At 39.0% G+C, this 22,954-nt stretch overlaps 3 protein-coding genes across 5 annotated transcripts; 1 reads left to right on the top strand and 2 right to left on the bottom strand.

Annotated features, from left to right (window-relative positions):
* The first annotated feature begins 7,540 nt into the window (after positions 1-7,540).
* On the top strand, positions 7,541-9,164 carry LOC116055073 (mitochondrial ubiquitin ligase activator of nfkb 1-A). 3 transcript variants are annotated; one of them, XM_031306834.2, is made up of 5 exons: positions 7,541-7,642; positions 7,797-7,915; positions 8,029-8,116; positions 8,208-8,328; positions 8,413-9,164. In XM_031306834.2, exons 2-5 carry the CDS (start codon positions 7,799-7,801, stop codon positions 8,903-8,905), a joined length of 819 nt encoding a protein of 272 aa, XP_031162694.1. In that variant the 5' UTR covers positions 7,541-7,642; positions 7,797-7,798; the 3' UTR covers positions 8,906-9,164. The 3 variants fall into 3 exon arrangements, with proteins under 3 accessions (XP_031162694.1, XP_031162695.1, XP_035861500.1); XM_031306835.2 differs by having other exon boundaries at positions 7,548-7,642; positions 7,791-7,915; XM_036005607.1 differs by having other exon boundaries at positions 7,551-7,638; positions 7,784-7,915.
* A 1,984-nt stretch (positions 9,165-11,148) lies between these two features.
* On the bottom strand, positions 11,149-16,639 carry eif2b5 (eukaryotic translation initiation factor 2B, subunit 5 epsilon). The gene is made up of 16 exons (XM_031306831.2): positions 16,415-16,639; positions 16,024-16,148; positions 15,759-15,944; positions 15,483-15,660; positions 15,318-15,398; positions 15,155-15,232; positions 14,754-15,066; positions 14,506-14,651; positions 14,213-14,357; positions 14,023-14,124; positions 13,811-13,912; positions 13,528-13,618; positions 13,309-13,432; positions 13,087-13,212; positions 12,784-12,894; positions 11,149-11,502 (listed from the first exon to the last, which is right to left on the bottom strand). Exons 1-16 carry the CDS (start codon positions 16,613-16,615, stop codon positions 11,440-11,442), a joined length of 2,172 nt encoding a protein of 723 aa, XP_031162691.1. The 5' UTR covers positions 16,616-16,639; the 3' UTR covers positions 11,149-11,439.
* A 554-nt stretch (positions 16,640-17,193) lies between these two features.
* LOC116055072 (crystallin J1A-like) lies at positions 17,194-21,078 on the bottom strand. Its single transcript, XM_031306832.2, has 10 exons — positions 20,841-21,078; positions 20,329-20,395; positions 19,846-20,022; positions 19,333-19,431; positions 19,119-19,211; positions 18,882-19,038; positions 18,215-18,330; positions 17,847-17,924; positions 17,587-17,726; positions 17,194-17,488 (listed from the first exon to the last, which is right to left on the bottom strand). Exons 2-10 carry the CDS (start codon positions 20,393-20,395, stop codon positions 17,390-17,392), a joined length of 1,026 nt encoding a protein of 341 aa, XP_031162692.1. The 5' UTR covers positions 20,841-21,078; the 3' UTR covers positions 17,194-17,389.
* Positions 21,079-22,954: the final 1,876 nt, after the last annotated feature.

Consider the following 22,954-nt stretch of genomic DNA (forward strand, 5'->3'; position numbering starts at 1 on the left):
TATGACTGACCCTTGTTACATTTTCTATGTCCTATTTGTGAAGAGCAAACATGTAGCCTAAGCCTATCATGAAATGTCACAAAAGTCTGTTGTAATACCATTTATTTATTTTGGCTACTGCAACTGTTGTGTTTCTGAGTATTCCTGTTTCCTGAGTTTTACCTGTAGAAAAAATGGCAGTGATGGAAACTAACTGAGTACATTTATTTAAGTACAATTTGAGGTACTTGTACCTTTAACTTTTCGTTTTATACTTTACATGACAATTCAGAGGCAATATATTGTACGCACTAGGTTTATTTAACAGTTATAGTGATGAGTTAATGTACAGATTAGGAATTTACATAAAAACACGATCATCTTATTAAACACAATTCATAGTTGAAGAATAAACCTGTGGTTTCCACCCTTTTTTTCTTTCTTTTTTGTTTTTACTTTTTGGCTTGTGACTTACAAAAGAAAGTGTTCTGTGGGGCCCCTTGTTATGTTTCAGATGTCCACGAGAGACATTTCACCTCTAAACCTTTCAAATGTTTTTTAAAAAACAGTTTGAGGCCCAAACAATTCAAATACTTGTAATGATTACAAATTTGTTTAGCAGAACTTTGTTCTTCCTTGTTTCCTCTCCCATGAATCATCTCACAACCCCCGAGATCCATGCTGTGACCCGTTGAAGGGGTCCGACCCTTAGCTTGGGAACCACTGGACTATAAGTAGTTAAAAGCTCGATCAGCTACAATCAGTTAAATGCTACTTATACTTGATGATCAGTGTAAACAATCAACAGTGTCATATATAATCATATCAGGGGCCATTTTTGTGTGCAGAATCAGTACTTTTACTTTGATACTTTAAGTATATTTTGCTGATAACATTTTTGAATGCAGGACTTTTACTTGGAATGGAGTATTTCTACACCGTTGTATGAGTACTTCTGCTCAGGTAACGGATCTGAGTAGCCTACTTCCTCCACCACAGATATAAATTAAACTAAATGCAATTATTAAGCAGGGAAATCCTTTAAGGACTGCAGACATAATAAAGGTAAAATCTGAATAAATGTGTAGAGGAGCATAAATGGGATGGATGTTACTGATGAATCAACACCTTCCTAAGACAATTTATGTTGTTTTTTTCATTGTCATCAATCTGTATAATGCATATAGCTGCATGAGGGTGGCTGGAGAATATTATAGGTACACCTTACAATATAATACAATCCAATAAAACATTACAACAAACTAAATCCCCTAAAACTGCCATGAAGTTGAGGCAACACAAACAGCATTTACAGATTAGGTCATCATCATTCACATTCACAGTCCAACAAAATACACACAAGAGCCATTAAGTCTTTTTTTATTATTGGTTCAGACCATATAGAAGACCATACTGTAAGTAGAAATTTACATGAACTGTGTAGTTACATGCAATAAAAAACATTTTCTCTCAGTTGGCTCTCAGATATGGAGCTAGTCATAGCTGACACACTGCTTTCAGATAAGATAATGCTACTGCTCAGAGAATGATGCATGGTGCACATATGTGATGAGTTGTAAAGCTATTAATTCATAAAAAACAGTGTGGGAAGACTGAAGAAAATGTCTGCTTTCTCTAGAATGGCCAGCAATGTGGAAAAACATGCAGTGTGTTTGTCTCTGGTCAGATGGTTGCTCTGTCATTATCAGTGTGCATAGTGTGAAGAGATGAGAATTGTGCCATTGACTTCCAACCATGTTGAAAACACATAACTGAAAACAATGCACAGAACCGGTCCTTGTTTCCCCATGCACTGACTCCTCCAGTGGCAGCATGTGCTTTACCTTGTGTTTTACTGGTCTGGTTTTACTATCTGAATACGGGCTTTGTGCATTTCTCTGTGGATTGAGCCTTTTTGATACTTTAACAATATTCATATAGCACCTCGACCTGAGTTTCTAATCAGAAACGACCTGGAAATCTTAGGAACACATTTTTCATAACCCTCTGTAATAAAGATGATCTTTGCTTCCAAAGAGGAAAAGCAACTTCTCTCTCATCTTTCTTAGATTGTAACTATGGAAGCTTTTGTTTGCACCAATAGATTAGCAGCATATTCTTATTACGTACATCACTTGACAAATGAGATATGGTGCCAATCTGAGGCTGCTAGGGGTCTCATTTACAGAAATGAAAGCCTTAATTGCTCAAAATGAATGTGGGAATTATTTATTGTTGGTAATTGTGGAGTACGTTGAGATGCTGATATAAATGTCTGAATTGACCTATGAGCTGTCAGTCAGTAGACTAGATATTTCAATGGAGGCAATGATGGTAGTTGTGAAGGTGCAGCAAGCTCATCAAACTGAAATAAAGATCAGAGAGCAAAATTATCTTCCCAGCAGGGAAGCCAAAAGTAATGTAAATCTTTGTTTGAGTGCACGTTGTGTGTGTGTGTGTGTGTGTGTGTGTGTGTGTGTGTGTGTGTGTGTGTGTGTGTGTGTGTGTGTGTGTGTGTGTGTGTGTGTGTGTGTGTGTTTGCTTTAATGCCTGATAAAGTCCATACATCCTGATAAAACAATGAGACAAGGAATACTATTTAATTTTGTCAAGCTTGCAATCACAAAAATGTCATCTCTTCAGGAACTAAGAAAAACAGCTCTGTTTTGCTTTGTTAAAAACATGTTTTTTCCATTATATCTCATGGGCGTTGAAAGCGCACAACAAACCATTTGAATGGAATTTCTCAAGCATGTCATCCATAATTTAAAATGGAAACATAAAAGTCACCAAAACTGCACGTATAGGCAGCATAAACCCAACAGTGATGATATGTTTTAGTAGCAGTTCCCCGTGGATTTGCCAACCTGAACTGTCTGTCTGTCTGGTTGTCTGTCTGTCCGCTGGTCAGTCCACCACTTTGATCTACAAGTTAACATCTCAATAACTATTGGATGACATTTTGTAGAGACATTCACGGTCCCCAGAGGATAATTTCCAATGACTTTTGTGATCTCCTGACTTTTCCTCTAGTGCCACCATGAGGTTCACATTTGTGGTTTTTAGTGAAATATCTCAACAACTCACAACATTCCATAAATTCCATTTAGCACCACCAACAGGTCATATTAAAATGTGTCCAATAGTTTGGATAATGTCATATGCTGCCCCCACCACTCCCAATTTACACAGGACTTTCACCTGGGAGAGCAAGTGTCCTGTGGGAGACCAAAAGATGATGTTGCGTAATGTTGACTTTTGTTTTTGTTTCATAGGCTATGTAAGTTAACTTTCTCAAGTAACGTTAGCAACTAATGCCACAAACGTGAGTTACGTAACTATGTAGTTATTTACCCCAAACGATGATCTTTTTCTCAACCTAACAAAGTGGTTTTGTTTGAATTCACAACAGGACAGTGGTGGTGGAAGTACTGAATCTCAGTACTTAAGTAAAAGTACAAATAACCAGAGATATATTTACTTTAGTAAAAGTAGAAGTACAACAATGACAACCCTACTTAAGTAAAAGTAAAAAGTACCTGATTTTAAATGTACTTTAAGTATTAAAAGTAAAAGTATTTGCATAACGATTTATTCTCTTAATGTCTATATTCTAATAATTAAAAAAAACAGTATGGGCTGTGGCATTTTAATTGTTAGTTTTAGGTTAATGTAATTGTGCTTACCATGTGGCCCAATTTACATTCTGACTTATAATTCTGGTTATCTATCAGGGTGATCTGCATGAGGCTCGACTTTGCATTATTTCCCACGGGACAGTGAATGCTGCACACATTTATTTAGCGAGAACACACGGGCTTGGACAACAAGTACGTGGCTTCACAGCTGAGGAGGACCGGGAGTGTTTTTAAGATAAATATATGGGTTGTATTAACCTTATGTGAACGGATGCTTCACATATGACCAAGCAGAGTATCGGGAGCAGCAGCAAAAGGGATGTCACACACACACAGATAAATTAGTCAAAAAGTAGTTTATTTAACTAAACAGACTAATAACACAAATTAACTCAACATAAATACAATTGTGGGGTGTGTAAATGTAGAAGACATCAGTCGTGTTTGCCATGTGTGGATGAGTGAATGAATGGTGTGATGTGTGTTGTAAGGTGCAACAAACCAAACAAAGAACAAAATGGTGGATGGATGCAGTAGGACCAGCTGAGAGAGAGTGAGACTCTCAGGAGGGCAGTCTTTTATGCCTTCTGTAAGCCACGCCCAGATGGCCAGGTACAGACGACCATAGATATAGAACTATTGTTCTATATCTATGCAGACGACCCTCCCAGCTCCACCTACCCGCCCACTCCCAGTACCTGCAGTCAAAGGAGCAGAACATCACAGGCAAGCAGATTGGGAAGGGTCGTCACATTGTCAATGCACAGTATTTTAATGCTCATACGAGCGACTCTGTAGTTACACAACCGTCTTGATGATGTGCTCGCAAGTTGTCATTCCCATCTCTACCAACCCTCCAATGTCACGTAAACGCAGCCTCAATACCTGCAAAACAAATGACATCTACATCAGCCTCAGTTGTACTTTGATTTCAGTGCTAATTAGCAAATGTTAGCATGGGAACACACCAAACTAAGAAAGTGAATGTGATAAACATTTAGCCTGGTAAACATTAGCATTATTAGTCATTGTGAGCATGTTAGCATGTAATAGCATTTAGCTCAACTGTGTCTTAAGTTGTGTCTATGGCTGTAGACTCTTGTTCATTTAACTCAACCAAATATTTTCTGAGGTAAACATCTCTACTTGTGTTACTGAGCACTAGACCTTCCATTTTCAAAGCCACGGAGTCTCCTATGTCAATGGGCTTCTGATGCGCAAAACAAAAATGCAGACATTTGTGTTATTAGTGGATAACTAGGCTACAGCTCCTGTGCCACTCGTTATAAAAAAATAATAAATTAATTTATACCGTAGGGAAATAGTGCAGAGAAATAGTTTTGCATAAACATCCTGGCTGCTCTGAAGCAGTGTGTCTTTTGTCCGCTCTCACTCATCAGTGAGTAAAACAAATATGAGATAATTTAGAGCCGTGAAAGTCAGAAAGGAGGATTCATGGACATTATTGGCTGATGAAATAAGAATAACAACTATTCATTAAGCAAAAAATGAAAAATTATTCATAATTTTGTCATGATGTATTGCTCTGTTTCGCATTAATCCATTCATGAAGCAACTGCATATCTCCACAGAGATAAGAGGCTGTTGGTGTCGTCAGTGTCAATAGAGGGGTTTGTTCCATACATGGTTGGAGACGCTACACCAAGGTTGCACACGTTTGAGGGTTTGAGTCAAAGGTGTTTCAACAATAAGGAAACTGACGTCATTATTTTGAACTGAATGCCGTTTTGCTTTCAGTGAGCAGTCAAGGACAGACGAGGAATGAATGCCAGAATCAAGTAATGAGTAACTAAGGGACAAGAGCAGCTCTAGTGGTATGTACAGTTTATTAGTCAGCAATTCTTTCACATTTCATTTCACAGCCTGGGGAAAATAGGATGGAAACAACAGGTGCACAAAGCATTCAAATGACAGGAGAATATATGATCATACATGTAAAACAGGTGTGTATTCACAGTCAAACACTGTTTGCCAAGAGTCAGCTATTCAGTAAACATAGAGAGGCAGAGAAAAAGGAAGCTAGCAAAGTCTGTGACATGTTTACTTTATGATGCATGGGTGTAGGTATTACTGCTGGCAACTTTCAGTAAAGACAAAATCAAAGGATTAGATGCTTCAGTGTTGAGTGCACTTAGGTGATCTTGACCTCTGCAGGGTAAAATCTGAGATGGTCATGAGATGATAACATGTGAAAAGAAAAGAAATATCACTCTGCTATAAACTTTTTTTACCTTTCTCATATCTTGTGAAACACTGGATGTAGTGATATCTTCAGGTTGCTAAAAGTCATTATTATAAACCAATCTGAAAAGGGAAAATCCTCCTTGCTGCTGCTCACATCTCATAGACGCATGAAACCTGTTACAGTCTACATAAATGCAGCATGACTCAGCCTGTAAATCATCGCTTTCATAACTATATCCTTCAGATTGGCAACAATAATCAGGATAACACCATGGTAACAAGTTACCTATTAAACTGGACATTAAAGTAAGAGTTGTCTTCTCAGAGAGACAGGGCTGACTCAGACATACATAGTGCTTTTTTGCAGTGGTGGAAGAAGTACTCAGAGGACAAAATACCACAGTGTAAAAATACTCTGTTATAAGTAAAAGTCCTGCATTCAAAATATTAGTGAAAAAAATATTAGTGAATTTAAAGTACTTAAAGTACCAAAAACTAACACCTGACTAATTAGCCAAATGAAAACACTTTGCAGAGACTTTAATTAGCAAAATAAATAGTAACTGATGTGTCAAATAAATGTAGTGAAGTAAAAAGTACAATATTTTCCTCTAAAATGTAATGTTATATAGCAGCATAACATGGAAATACTCATATTTCCTACTACAGTAATCATCTTGTGACAACCAGGAGTTCTTGTCCTACAAATTGCAGTTATCCATGTAATATCCTTAAATACATTTTAGAGGTATTTTAGATACTTTATATCTACTCCACTAAATTTTGAACAGCTACTAGTTACTTTTTAGATTAAGATTTTACATACAAAGGTGTGCACAATTTGTAAAATGTGATGCATTGTTAAAAAATAAACTACCCACAAAAAAAAGTTGTAAATTGAATGCCACATCACCCAATCACAACAATAAAGTGACACTGATATGTAAATACAGCAAAGAAATTAGTACTCATTAATAAGTACTTTATTATCATATGAGTACTTTCACTTCTGTACTTCAAGTGCATTTGTTTGTTTGTTGTTTGTGTGTGTGTGTGTGTGTGTGTGTGTGTGTGTGTGTGTGTGTGTGTGTGTGTGTGTGTGTGTGTGTGTGTGTGTGTGTGTGTGTTTAAAAACTAAAATCTTAATTATGAGCTTTTACTTGTAATGGAGTATTTTTCTAGTGTGGTACTGCTACTTTTGTTTAAGAACATGATTACAAAGTATCTTCCACCACTGGTTTTAAGTGAGTGTGGGCTTAATAACAAACAGAGTTCAGGTAGCCTACTGAAACCCAAATGTTTTAACACATTACTAGTTAATTACACTGAATGTTAAACTGAACAGTGTCCATAGACCTTTTTCACGGCAGACATGTTGACATGTCATAGTAGGAAAAGCACAAGTGTATTCAAAACCATTAATGATGGCTGCATTCCACTTAGGAGAGGCCCTGGTGTTGTGCATGCTGACTCACTGAAATAGCTTACTGGGACACTTGATGGAATTGAGCCATCGTTAAGGTTATCAATTTCAGCTGTGCTTTTCCTACTATGACAAGTCAAAATGTCTGTTGTGAAAAAGGTCCAAGTGTGCAAGAAAAGTAATAGATGTTTCAGTCTATGGTTTCAACCAGGACACTGCTGCCACCTGGTGGTCAAAAATATCATAAGCAAAACGTTGCTTATTTCCTATTGGCTGATGAAACATGACGCAACGTTGACAAAGCAGGAAATGAAACTCAACCAGAACCAACAGCTTTTGTTTTCGATTTCGTGACCAAGCTGCAGGTGTGTCCGAGTTTTACCTGCTAGTTTAGCAGGTACGTTTTTTTTCCACTTTATCTGTAATTTTTCTTCCCAGCAACCAACGTACTTCTGCACTGATTATTACTATGTCAGTATGTGTAACCTTAGGCCTACAGTAGTTTACTTTGACTTATGTTGACCTTATTACACCTTCCTTATAAGCTACAGATATGGGTGATCTTCCTGTAAACCCGCTGGTTTTGGTTGGTGTCGGGTCCAGCTTTGCCTTCTCTGGCCTTTTCTATCATCTATACCAAGAAAAGAAAAAAGAGTTGGAAAAGCTGAAGGCAAGTACATCATTGTTTAAGTCCTGTTTAAGTATTATTAACGCATCTCTGGTCTTGTAATTTATTTTAAAATGCTAATCTTTGAGGGGTTTTTTTCTTCTTCTTCATTTTAGGAAATACCCATTTTCAAGCCAGATCAACATTTGGTCAGAGTGCTAAGAGCATCTCCCCATAAGCGACTTCAGTATGTTGCTGTAGAAGGTACAAACTACAATGAACATTTGAGTAAATGCAGTTTTGTATGGGATCAATGGCAGACATTTGATAGTTTCCTTCATATCTGTTTTTGAAGGTCTGGTCCAGGCGGATGGGGAGCCTCTGGCCAGCCAGTTTGTCCCACGATGCTTCGGTGTGATTCAGAAGATAGCAGTTGAGGAGCACTGGAAATTCTGGAACTCCATCACCAAGACATGGTACATTTATTCTACAAAATAAAACCAAAAGTGTTTTTTTATCAAACGACTAGCCTCGTAACAACATTTTGATTACTTTTGCAGGAATTCTCGAACAATGAACAGAAAAGAAACCAACAACTCTGTGCCTTTCAGTCTGGTCAGCCCTGGAGCCTACATCACTGACTTGTATGTGAAGATTCAAAACCCTCTAGAGGCCTCTGGGTGCTACCTGGACAGGGTTTATTTCAATGTAAGACGTGCTGAGGAGGGCTTGGGGAACTTGGTGATGCAGGGCCTCAGCGGGGAGAAACCAGTGGCGATGGAGGAGAGCGAGGAGCTGCTGCGTGTGGGGAGCACCCTGACTGGTTTTGGTGAGGTGGTGCTGGAGGGGGGCCAGGTGATGAGGCTGCAGGCCCCGCAGGACGGCCGCAAGTTCATCCTGGTGCCCACTGACTACAGGAGCTTCATGGACAGGCACGAGAGATCAGCCAGCATGTGGAAGATGCTGACTGCTGTTACTGGCATCACAGGGGCTTCGCTTCTAGCCAAGGTCATTTACGGCTTGGTGGGAAAACAGGATGACAGGTCAAAGTAGGCTTGAAGACGTGGATACTGCGGGGTTAACGGCCTTAACAGCTTTTTGGGCGCCCCATTACTGCCTCCGGTGTTTTATTTAAGATTCCATGGCACTACCCTGATGCTAACATAATTTGTCACTTGCCATATTGCAAGGTTATAAAGCTGTGAGGGGGCAAAACACAACAATATTGGATGAAATATGACACACATAGAAAGCACAACATTTTAGAAAGACAATTGCAAATTAGACAATACAAAAACTTACTTTACAAAAATTAAAAGGTAGCAACAACAATTTTAGTTTGCAATTAGACAAAACCCAAGTTAATTATGTATTTTCTAAACTGTTGTTTTCTCTAATGTTAGTGTTAAATATTTAGGTAAATTGATTTATCCAATGTTCTTACTGAATGGACCACTCAAACAAAAGATGTCAAAAGTCTATATATATATATATATATATATTTTTTTTTTAATTTTTTTTTTCTCTTCAAAATCCTACACCTCATGATGCGAGCACTGGCAGTGGAGCCTTTAGCCTGACAAGCCAGACCCACATCAAGATGTTGGGTCTGGGAACTCACCATTGGCAGGGCTCAATCCGAGGGGCGGGATAAATGGTTGTCTTTCAAATTCCCTCTGCACTCATAACCAACCAGAGCAACGCTAGTTGATAGATTAAACTTTTGCCGTATCCGGTCGGCAAAACTCCGAACACATCTTCCTTTTTTAAGAATGACTTCAGTGCTTAACTCCAAGTCTTCCAGAGTCGCAGCCAAAGCCGATTCGAAAGACCGCTGTTCGCCAGCAGCAGCAGCCATCTTCTTTGTTTTCAAGTAGCAGGGAATTCACGCAGAACCGTCGCAACTCTGCCGTCCTTATGTTAAGCCCACCCACCGGCTCTAAACACAATGTGATTGGCCTGACCAGAATTTGGTTTTTCCAGCTCGCAAGCCAACGGAGAGTTGCTAGACTGACCCTGGCTGCAAATTACATTTGCTGCCGCTAGGGTGCGTCTAGATTTCTAGGCCAGTGGTTCTCAAACTTTTTTCAATAATGTACCCCTTTTGAATTGTTTCTTTAAGCCAAGTACCCCCTGACCAGCGCTAATCATTTTTGGTAGAAAAAAAAGTCTATATTAAGAGGAACAATACAGCGATGTCAGCGATAGATTTACTAAACAACAGCATGTAACTGAAAAAACATTTAAATGCTGATGAGAAAAGGAGACAAAAACTGTAAAAAATTCAAAACCTTGGAAAAATATGGTAGAAAGAAGGAGGAAGTAAGGCATGAATAGGTCGGAAATAGTATCAAAAACTTCAAAAACAGTAACATAACATCGAAAAAAGCGAGAAACTTGTAAAAAGTAGAAGGACAGTAGAAGGAAGGAAGGCAAGATTAGGTCCAAAGAAGGCAACACAAATGTCATATTTTTGGTGGGGAAAAAAAAAAGTCTACATAAAGAGGAACAATGTTCTGGACAACAGCCTTGTAGCTATTAAACATTTTGTTAAATATCTCACGTACCCCCTGCAGTCCTCCAAAGTACCCCTAGGGGTACACGTACCCCCATTTGAGAAACACTGTTCTAGGCTATGGAGCCTTGGTACAAGATAAATTCCTGGTAGGTCTACTGGTGTACGGTAACATGTCAAGCTATGACAAGTACAAATTAGCTTGAAACCTGATGTTGCCTCTAAGCTACAGTATCTTATTCCTTTAGCAGTCATTGGACCACAACTATTACAAGCATTGCAATTGATAAAACACCTGAGGAGCAGGCATTCAATGCAGGATTTTTGAAATTCAAAGCTACTTTGTAAAGGGAACATTTTTTTTTTTCTAATGAAATTGTATTTTTTTTTTTTTTTTTAGATCAAGTCAGTCAGTTTAAATGAGTCATGTTGTGTAATCATTTATTTTCACATTCTTCTACTTTCACAATCTTTTTGATTGCATGATTTTAACTGTGAACCTGATCAAAGAAATTCGTGATATCTTGTCACGGTCAGTCCAACTTTCCGGTCATCATGTCCAACAGGATGGAATTAAAATCCAATCTCAAGGGGATTTGTACTGAATGGATTTAGCAGAATAATCTTCTACCTCCTAGTTAATTGTTTTTACTGTATTGTTTTATGACCTGCAGTCACTGTTCAGTATGTAGACAAAAAAAATTAACACTAAACACTGTACACAATCTTTTTTTTAAGTGATGTGGTCCTTGTATTTAATAAAACACTTTTTTAAAACCTTAAAGCAACTGTTTAATAGTGAGACATTTTGTGTTGTTGACAGAAAAGTGAGATACATTTTCAAGCAGTCCGAGGGTCTTTCTTCTTTATTTGGATATTGATGTTCATAACACACAGCCCTTACATGACATGGTAGTATGTGATGAAATGAATATGAGCGTGAACTGTACAGAAGAGATTTTGATGGATATAAGTGGCAGAAATCTACTGTGGAGGGTAAAACCAACAGCCTGAATCCCTTTATTCACACAACAATTTAAGTTTTTCATCTTTGTCCTTTTTTAAGTCCTCATTATTTCCCTTCCTCCTCTGAAAACTCCTCAGCCTCCTCCAACCATTGGATGAACTTTTGAAGCTGTTAAGAAAAAATATAAAAGGGACAGGGTTGTGTGAGAAATCCAGCATTCTGAAACTCCATCACAATTGCTACCAAAAACGATACAAATACATTAAAGTAATTTGAAAAAAAAGGTCTTAATTGTAAATTGGGTTGTGATGTAATTTATATGTAAATAATGAGGGTGTCGTGGATTTTGTCAAATACACAGCAGGCCCGCTGCTGATGGACAGGTCAGATGAGTGAACATACTCCTCTTTGCAAAACAAGATTATAGGTCATACCAATCACAATCAAATACAGTGTTATGTTATTCCCTTTAATATTTAGATTGTATATATTAATTTCTAGAAAAAGGAAATGATCATTTGAAAAACCCACCTATGTGATTGATGTCTTTATTTCTCTTTAATTTATTTAACTGATGTTTTTTTCTTTTTCCCTTGCAAGTCTGGTTTGGTCCTCCATACAAAGTTTATATTAATATCAAGTCATAGTGGTTAAACAGCTGTGTCTAATATTTGTGTTCCTTTCTATTCATTTGATTCTACTAAATTCTATCTTCATCTACATTGTCTTGAATCGTTTTTGAACGCATTTTATTCCCTATGTAAAAAACATCTAAAAAGGATGAATTGCCTCGGTGAAAGGTGCTACATAAATAAACGTGCCAGGTTATAAGCAATGCACTTTCCTCTGAGCGTTCAAAGAAAGGAACAATAAGCCCAACTGTGTTTATTGAACTCTTTACACTCTACTGGTATTTTACACCAACGTAATGCTCTCCATACTCTGTACTAGAGCTGGGCGATATGGAGAAAATCAAATATCACGATATTTTTCACCAAATACATCGATGTCGATATTGCGACGATATTGTAGGGTTGACAATTTCTGCTTTCACAAAATATTAACACAATGAGGGTTTTGATAAATAATCACCAATACCGTGGGTATAATGACTAAGTGGGTAAAGGCAAATATTAAAACAGCTAGAACAGTCTGGTACGTTCAGAAAATGACATCACTTTACTGTAACGCAGCCTTTAAAACCAGGAAAAGACAACACTTACAGTATGTCATATTGCCATATTACGATGTCCAAAATCTAAGACGATATCTACTGTCATATATCGATGTCGATATATTGCCCAGCCCTGCTCTGTACTGTTTTACATCTATTGTGCTGGCACCAGCTGGTAACACATCATCTCATCACATCATCCAAACTTCAACCCTCTACAGGATAATTGTGAAATGATGTCAAAACTAGTGTGACCCATCTCAGCCTGTACCTACCCCCTGGTTCTTGCGTAGCTGCTTGCTCATGTCGGTGGTGGCTCCCTGGGAGAACCAACGCAGTATCATCTCCTCTTCCAGGATCTCCAGCTGATACATGCTCATCAGGACCTGGACGAAGAAAAAACAAACACACAGCATCATCAGCACCAGGTATAGTCCAGGATGAACGCAGAGTAACCTGCAGTATTACATGGTCCCTGATGTTCGATGACTAACTATGTTTTCTTGTTAACCCGTGTTCAACCTGTATTGGAGTCAGCAGACTACTGAGTGTACATGGCAATGTCGACTGGCCCTGACCTTGAACATAGCAGCCCAGTGACTCTTCTGCTCCAGGAAGTGTTCCTCAAAGGCAGACAGACAGTCTAGATGGTCCTGTGCTCTCTTCACATAGTTCTTAAACACCGGCGCCCATTTCTTTAATAACTGAGAAGAGAACAAAGACAAAAATAAAATCTTTAATCCTATTGTGTCTACACTTACATGAACGTGTTGTTAAAAAAAACAACAACACACACTTACCGGTTCGAGCAGAGTAACGTATTGCGATGGGGTAAGCTGTGGGCCCTGCTGCTGGAAAGGATACTCCAGCACCACTCTGGTTAAGATCTGCATCACCTCCTTCAGAGTGATGTTGTAGGCGTACCTGAAGGGAAAGAGTGTGTCAAAACTGAGTGTGCAAAAAACAATCACTTTGAAAGAGAGCAATAGAACTGCGGGCAATTTTAAGTTCCTACTCACTTGAGAGAGTTAATCTCAAGTACAAGATTGTCAAAGCTGATGTTTTCCTCCAAACCTCTCTGCAGAGTCCCCAGCACCTCCATCTGGAAGACTACACATGAACAGACCAAAGAACAAGTCAGAAAGGAGGATGTCTCAACCCAAAGACATAACAGGGAGGTGTAAGACCTCATGCATTAAAAAAATAAAGAAGAAGAGAAGATTTTAAACAGATATATGCAGTTATATGTTGTTGGTATTTTATCTCTTTGGCCAGTAGGGGGCAGACAGGTGAAACTCTCACCTTTGACATCATCCATCTCGGGGGAGGGAATCACTGGGTCATCAGGATCATCGGGCTCACTGTCCTCACTTTCACTCTCAGGGTCAGGGTTCAACACCAAACCTGTTGCACAAGAGACAAAAGCCAGGCTGCTGGAACATGGACTATAGCATTATGGGAAATGGCAGTTTTACTATGATGAACTCAACAAGCCAGCCATGCTGCTATCCTACCCCAGAGGCAGTGCAACAACTCTTCATCCTCTGTGTCATCCAGATTGCTAGTCTTCCAGATGTAGCCTTTTCCCTCTGCTCCAACCTCTGCTGGGTTGAACACTGGAGGACAGATGAACACATGGCTCTTTACCACAAACGTGTAAGCATTTTGTTTACTCATGTATACGTCAGTACGCACAATACACACCTTTCAGTTTGGTTTTGTCTTTGCTGTGACCAACCTGGGCATCGTCACTCAGGAATTCATCATCATCCTCCTCCTCCTCCTCCTCTGGAAGGTGCATGGACACCACGGTGCCTTCAGGTAGAGAGATGTTTGGTCCAATCACCACCTTAAAAACAGTTCCCAGCAAATTAAGTGAGGAGGTCGAGATAATCTGGGCTTTAACATGAACAGCAGCTCTCCAAACTCACTAATTTGATCTATCAGCTTTTAGCTAATTACAATAAAAAAGAAATGACAATACATGCATCGCTTACGTTATACGCCAAGACACACTGTTTGTTTAGCTTCACGCCTTCTTTGACCTCAGCCTTGTCGCAGACCACAGACTGGCTGATCACCACGTTGCTGGCAATGTGAACATTATTCCAGATGTAGGCATGGTCTAGGGTTACATTGTCACCTGTTGTGATAAAAATCGGCGACTGTTAACACCACTTTTATAACATACTTAGATATATCCTACTTTCAAACACAAACAAATGCTGCTGGTCAGAGAGCTCACCTATGACGCAGTTGTTACCGATGACGCTGTTATAAATGTAACAGTTAGCACCGATGCTAGTGTCACAGCCGATGAGAACGTTCTCCACCATCTGGCTGCCGTGGCCCAAGCTGACTCCAGATCCTCGGTAGACGTTGTGGCGAGAATACGTGCAGCTTCGTCCCTTCTGGTCAATGAAGTTAGCCTCTGGAGTGAGCGGGTACACCCATCGGCGCACAAGGTCCGACGACACCGAATCGTACATGAGAAGGTTGGACACCCGGACACCGTAACCATCCTTGGTGACATGCATGTGTATCTGGTTGCCTAGAATCTAAACAGAAATACAATAAATGATGCACTGAATCAGTAGCATAACATGATGAAAACTTCTAAAAAATTTAACTATGGCTGCGCAATACCTCTTCATTGACCAACATCCCTCTGACAAAGTCATTCCTAGTCTGGTAGTCAAAATTGTCAGTGAAGAGCTCAGCAACCTGAAAAATGAATGATGAGAAAACTTGTGTTACCACAATCACTAACAGGGAGTTCAATAGCTCCTGTCTCTATCTGGAAACTAACCTGTGGGGAGCAGATACTGATGTGACAGTCCAGGAGGTCGTGTCTGATTTCAAACTCATCACTTGCACTGTGAAAAATGTTCTGCAAAACAAACAGGAACGACTGTTAATAATCAATCCAAAGCCCAAGTAAGCTAAAGATGTGATAAAAATGTGAAACTCCTACCATGGGGAACTGTAGCCTCTTCAGCCCTTGTGTCTTCTGATAGTGTAAAATCCGCTGGCTCTTGCTGTCCATAGCGACGATGACATCATCTTCCTCACAGCGGGACCTGTGACCTGGCGATGATTCCTTGAAGATCATCGTCATCACTGAGATGTTCTTCTCCATCTTGCGACGATGCCTGTGCATGAACAAAATGACACATATAGAACAGTATTAGAGCAACACAGTCAAAGGATACCTTATAATGTCATTTTTTTCGGAATATATTTCTCTTACCTGTGCTCCTGCAATGCCTGACTGATGTCAATATTCGATACCACATCTCCGTAGACCAACACAAAGTCGGAGCGCAAAAGGGACTTTGCATCAACATCCCTGAGCACATCCCCTAGGGAGCGGTACATCTCTGAGGTGATGATGTGGACTGTGTTTGGAGAGGTGGGTCGACACCACTTTGATTTACTGTCAGACACAGGGACAGGTCAATATCTTTCATTGAGACCAATTTGCAAAATACACACACAGAATTAGTGAAACTTACAGCAAGTGTTCCTTGATTTTACTGGCCATCCAGCAGCAGAAGACAAATGTTTCCTGCACCCCAGTGGAAGTGAGGAACTCCAGGGTGTAGTCGATCATGGCAACATTACCCAGCGGCAGCAAAGCCTGTCATCATTGAAAATGTGACAGATGTCATGAGTGAAGTAACGTTAAATGTACAGCGTCACGGTGGAAACTGAAAACAAGTAACGTTACCGAAGCACTATTACACATAAACAACACAACATTTCAAATAATAGCTTTAAAGTTACGTGTTTAGCTTTGTTAAAATGGTTTCACCAGTGTCAGAGCAGCCCTGTCACTGTTTACAGCATGGACATTGGTTAGCTAGCTACCATTAGCGCTCCACGTTAGCTTAGCTCGCTGCCTACCCTTGGCTGGTCTTTGGTCACCGGGAAAAACCTCCGGTTGAAGCTGTCAGCGACTAAAACAGCCTGTAGCGGCTGCTCCTCATCTTCCTGCTCATCTGCACATTTTCTACTTGATAGGCCAGAGCCCGAACGACTCTGTTTGCCTCCTCTACCGGCCATGTTTGACTCCCAAGTGCTAACCAACTCTGTCGTCAGACACATGTACGGTGGCTGCAGTGGGACAATCTTTTTGTTGGTGGTTGTAGTGATCCAAACGGGTGTTACAGGATTACAATTGCATTTGTTTACCTTGTTTGATTCAATTGGAACACCGACTTGAATAAAACCGGGGAATAACATGATTGTGAAACAATGCTTGATTTATTTTTTGTTGGCCTTAAAAAGTCTAGCTAGCCAAAAAAATATTCACTACACATTTAAAATTACAGTCCGCTCACACATGGAAACATATTTGAGAACCCCAATTAAAAAATCCAAAATATTTAAAAAATAAGAATACTTGTGACCTCTTTGCAGAAGTATAAAGATACCTATTAGTTTTACTTAATTCGATCCCAACTAACACAAGTTAATATAAAATATTAGTACAGCTACGGCAGTATAGGTAAGTCAAACAGTCCATTCCTCACCTGTCATGGACTGAACATATTAATAATATTTGAATAAAAACATGTTTGTGCTTTACTATTAGTTTACCATGTTCATAATGATGAGCTTTACCATCATTGATTGACACAGGTTGAACAAAAGATTCTCAAGATTACATATATTTTTTTTCAAAATTACTTTATTGCAGAAAAACTCAGTTACGAACATCTGAACCAACATGTTTAACTTTACCAGAGACAAAAACATCAGGTTCCTGCCGTCCAACAGTTTAGACAAGAACCTTCATACAGTGTTCTGTGAAAGCTCAACAGTTTTTCATTTTGTTCTCTGCCACCTCAGATTGTAAACACCTCCAAAAAAAGAATACTATTGGTGGTGTTTGGTTATCTTCTTGGCATGCTTCAACACTGAGTCATAATGCAGGGTTTTGGATATCCACGAAGCTGGAATTCCCTCAAGTCCAATCTGTGAGAATTCAAATAGCACATTTTTATAAATCACCAGGCATACAATACTGGCATAATATGAAATATAATGGAGTTAAGATTAGCACACAGTCATACCTGAGCCCCAAGACAGGCTCCAATGAAGGACCCTCTGCTACAGGTGCAACCTCCACAACTCATGGTATCTCTGACAGCCTGCTCATAGTGCTTGGCTGTCAGGACGCCATGCAGCGCTGCTTGGAATGCACCTGGCAAACCTGAAAGAACATCAGCACCAGATGTGAACGACACAAAGGCATTGCAACTGGTTGTCTCAATATTTGTCTAGTACAGTAAATGACAGCTGTGTGAGTTAGTACTTTGCTTTGTGAGGATACCTCATGTGTTTGGAAACACAGTAGGGATTAGCTCCTGAGGAGTCTTTGATAGAGTCTCCTTCACCTGATGAATGTGCCCTGGTATCAATCAGAGAAGAAGGTAAACTCAGAGTCACTCAAATACAATAACAATTGCCATATGTAAAAAGAAAAATGTAAAGATACATAAAACATACACTTTTGCATGTTATTGTATCTTTAGATTGAGTAATGTAGTAACAGACCATGGTAAAGTTAAATTATTACCAACATCATTACTACTCAGTATATTAAATTGCACAAAATGAGAAAGGGTAAGCCCTTTAATCCCATGACTTAGTCCCATGACTTTGGTGTAGTGAAGTAACAATGGTGCAGGTCTCACATACCAATGACTGCTTTGTCCAGATCCTGGGGCTGCTTTCTGTTCGGGTCACTGAGCTGATCGAGCACCGAGTCCAAGGCTTTTGGATCAGGACCATTCAGGATGAAATGCTCAAGAAACCTGGGAAATAAATCAATGTATAATTCAATATATATTTCAATTTTAGTTTGGCCCTCTTTTTAGTAGTTTCAAAATTAAATATATTTAATGCATATACTTTCTAAATTATTTTAGGGTTGTTTTTGTCTATTTTATCTTGATAGTGGACATCATAGCAGTTACAGGAAATAAATGGAGACATTGAAACTATACCCGTTTGCCACAAGATTTTAAGTATAGAGATGACGAGAACATTTTAACACTATGTTGCCCTCCTTCAACAGTGTTTATTCCACCATCACATTTGAGGTCTTGTGTTTGTCTGCATTTGGTCCGCTGTAATAAAGTAAGCAACCTCTTTTCACGGCATCGAGTGTGGCATTGGTGTATTGTGTCAGTACGGATTACCAGGTAAAATGTCTTTGCACTTGTTGTGTCATACATCATAATGTTTTGTCATGCATTATTTGTTTCAGATTCCAGATTCAGAAAATGAACAGTATTTTCATCAGTAACAGAGAGTGAAAACAGTAAAGTTAAAGCAAACTGATGCTTATGGAAAACATACTGACCTTGCAGCTGCTAGAGTATCTGCCACACATGCATCATTGTTCTGGGTGACACGGACTGCCTGCTCAACCTTTTCCAGCATGTCAGGCTTTCCTGCATAAAAAGCCACTATAGGAGCCAGTTTGGCTATTCCATCAATCTGACAGTCGCTCTCACAGCCTGTGGAAAATTACACAATAGTTAGAGCAGTTTCTCTTAGTTATGTCTTAGTTATTGTAATGGCATTACTGCAGATTTACCAGTCTCCTCTTTGCCTGCATCCACATTCTTCAGAAAGCTCTTTAAACTCGCATGTCTCCATGGTCCCTCGATGGGCAGCTGAGGTTTTGGCCCTGGTATATACAACAAACACAACGTCATCAGTATTCCCACCTTACTAAGTGAAAAGAGTTGAATTCATTCTTCTGCAACTACATAAAAGGCTTGTTGACTTCTACTGGATAGTTGTCCTACCTCCTCTCTCTCTGTAAGGATCATTGACAGGCGTGTCATACTCTGATCCAGGCCCAAAGAATTTTAGTGTGCGTTGCTTCAGATCGTCAACATTTAGACCTGGCCATATAGGTTACACAACTTAGACAAGGGCAAACACAAAACTCACACAGTTGTAATATTGCAAAACCAGAATCGGGACCTTTACATTGGTGAAGAAAGGGGTCAATTAGATATAAACCATCATGGCATATATTTAACTATTTTCTACAGTGAGGATCTAATGTTGGCATAATTCAGCTGTGGTGACGATGAGTATGCGACATGTCCAGAACCGATGTGGAGGGTCACAGGTGTAAGTATAGTGTCAACAATGATGGGAAGTGCACATTTAATAACAGAACCTACTGTCAACAACCACTTTTTTGAGGCTTTATTTTGTTTCTTAAATTACAAACAGTTTCAACAGATGTAAAAGTTTGAGGTGACTGTGAGGCAGTCTGTTGGGTCAATAAGATGAAGAAGCAAGCCTACCTCCACATTCAGACAAGGACTCCAGCAGGACAAAGGCCTGGTCTCCATAGCAGCTCTGCTGGCCCGTCTGCCTCTTGTAGAAAGGGTTGGCCGACTCAGAGCGGAACTCGGGGTTCGGATCCTGAGCCAGAATCCCCTGCAGCTTCTGCCGATCGTACACCCAGTGGAGGGGCTGCGCTGTAGGACGAAGAGTCAGCAGGTCAATTTAATTCAGAACCAGACATTCCTTGAAATCAAATGGCTGTCTGATAACAGGAAAGGTGCTACGACATGCAAAACAACTGGTATTGTCTTTAAGGGTAAAGACTCATGATAGAAAAATAGGTAGAAACTCAGCAGAAAAGTGCCTACTGATGTTAAGATGGTGATACTTTGATGGAAAAGGAAACTTTAAGAGTATTAAAACAGGGGGAAGGACAAGGAAATTCATTTTATTGACTACATAAGATACAATACAACTCTACAGACTTATACCATCAATACCTGCTGCATCTGCAACTGCTGATCCTACAATGGCTCCTATCGCTCTGTTAGTCAGAGCTGCAGCCATCTGTAAAAACATTCAAAGTAATATTGGAAATTAGGAGAATGGTTATTATTTGTTGATAAAACTGAACGGTTGTTATTGTAATTAGAGCTGAAAATGTCATGACTGGCAGTTTTGAGTTTATCTGCATTTTACTACTCTTCCTATATTATCTGACAGGCTGTGTACAGATAATAGCTCGGTGTAAGGTATATTTCAGCAGTAACTAACGTTACCGCTAGTACCGCATGACTTGAATGCAGCATTGTTTTAACGACAACAATGGTAGCTCCGGCCAGAGGAAAATAAAACATGCGCTGACAGATTCGTCTGGTTTCCAGGCTAATGACCAGGGACTAAGTAACGTTAGAGGAGATACCAGTAACGTAGTTCTTAACAATGTAACGTTAGCGTCACTTAACGATAGCTAACGTCAGCTAACGTCAGTCATTAAGACATAAAGTCTTACCTTAAACTCTGTTTAATGTAACGTTAACGTTACGTAGCCTACCAACTGACACCCAGGTCACACTGCAGTTTGTTTCAACCCTCGGAAAATCCTGCGTTAATAATTTACATTTTACTCATCCGTAAAATGAATACAATCTGTGAGCATAATCTGCGAGGTGTGTTGTTCCTACATGTTATGAAAGGTTGTTGCTTTTAGCACCGCCCACAGGGAAGCAAGAATATAACCCCGCCCCCCTCTGTTCACCCTTTGACCAACATTGACTGAAGTAAAGATGTATGGACATTGTTAAAGCTGACAGATATGCTTACAACTGTGAGAATGAGCTAGATAAATGTCACTTCAATGTTACATTGCGTCATGCCATGTATTCAAGGGCGTAACTTTGGGGGGGGGGGGGGGGGGGGGGTTTGAGATCTCCACTTTTGAGCAAAATTTAAATTCTGAGCATATCAAACACTCAAACACTTAATTTCCTGCATTCTGGTGAATTCTTCTGCAACAATTTGTGCCTTTTCTGCATCAATTTATGGTGCAAATGTCTTTAATTATGTAAAGGAAATTATTATTAGATATTTGGGGCGGTTGCACAGGCCAGTATTTGATTATCCCCCCTGTAAATTACGCCTATGCATGTATTAAAGATACGCTTAAATACAATATGCTTAAAAACAATAAAGTTGTATCACTATGGTGATTTGCATATGCCTATAAAATACCCCAAACACTGACAAATTGTCAATGAAACAAATAAAAATGTGAGTCTGCGAAGTAGGCCTATTTAACCTCTGGACATTTTAAGAAAATTGAATGGAGTCCTGGACATTTTCTTAAAATAAAAATCTAAAATGATAGTAACATCACACGCGGCTCAGAGACCTTACTGGATTTTAGTGAGCTAACAGTTTAGATCATAGACGTAAATAGAAGTAAAGTATATTATTTATTTTCTTGTTTATCAAGCAATTCTATTATGTTTACATCCTTGTCTTTTCATAGTCATAGTTAATATTTAATATTTAATAATAAGCTATTGCACTGTTCAATCTCTGCACTGTTCACTTTTGCACTACCACCATTGCACACACTCTACCATAGCACCTTATCATGGTCAATGCATCACATGGTCAGTCCATTCCATACCTTTGTAATCACTTCACAAATGGTGTTTAAATCTCTGTGAGTGATTTTTATGTGAGATATATGTGTGTATGTGTGTTTGTTGTGTTATGGTTGTCTGAGCTACTGGATGCCTAAAATTTCCCTTGGGATGAATAAAGTATCTATCTATCTATCTATCTATCTATCTATCTATCTATCTATCTATCTATCTATTAGATTAGATTAGATTCAACTTTATTGTCATTGTGCAGAGTACAAGTACAAAGACAACAAAATGCAGTTTGCGTCTAACCAGACGTGCAAAAAAAAAAGTACAATGTGATATCCAAAGTATAGACAGATGGTGCATAAGCAGGACAAGAAATATATTGCAGTGTTATAAGAGCAGAATAAATATGGCTATGTAATATGAACAATGTATGAACAACATGTACAGATATGTGCAATGTAGTAGCAGTGACATTATAATAGTAGTAAGAATAATATAGATATATGCAGTGTATTAGCAGAATATATAATAAGAAAAACTTAGTAGGTTAATTGTCTTATCTATCTATCTATCCTGTTAATATTAATTATTAATATGTATGGTTTAGATTTAAGTAGCGTCCTCTACTGACCAGTAGAGGTAATGAAAGCTCCCTCTTCTGGTCAAACCATCACAGACTCTCCACCTACTGTATATTATAACACGTGTAGATTCATGATAGCAAACACATAAATGTTATTTTATAGTAGGACAAACATGATCTCTAAAGAACCATTTTGATTTTTGAGGAACAAATTGGTTACAATATATTGAACTCATTTTATTATTTACACCTGTGACTTATTCACTGAAAATGTCTTCTGCAAAAATATACTGATTTGTAAGTCAACTTGCTTAGTCTTACAAGAGTTCATCCTCCAATTCCCTGTTTTTTTTATGTCTTTGTTTCGTGAACTGAGAAGACAAGAATGAGATCGGACACAAAGATGAATGTCATGGGTTG

Source organism: Sander lucioperca, chromosome 9, assembly GCF_008315115.2.
Source record: "Sander lucioperca isolate FBNREF2018 chromosome 9, SLUC_FBN_1.2, whole genome shotgun sequence".
Lineage (NCBI taxonomy): Eukaryota > Metazoa > Chordata > Actinopteri > Perciformes > Percidae > Sander > Sander lucioperca.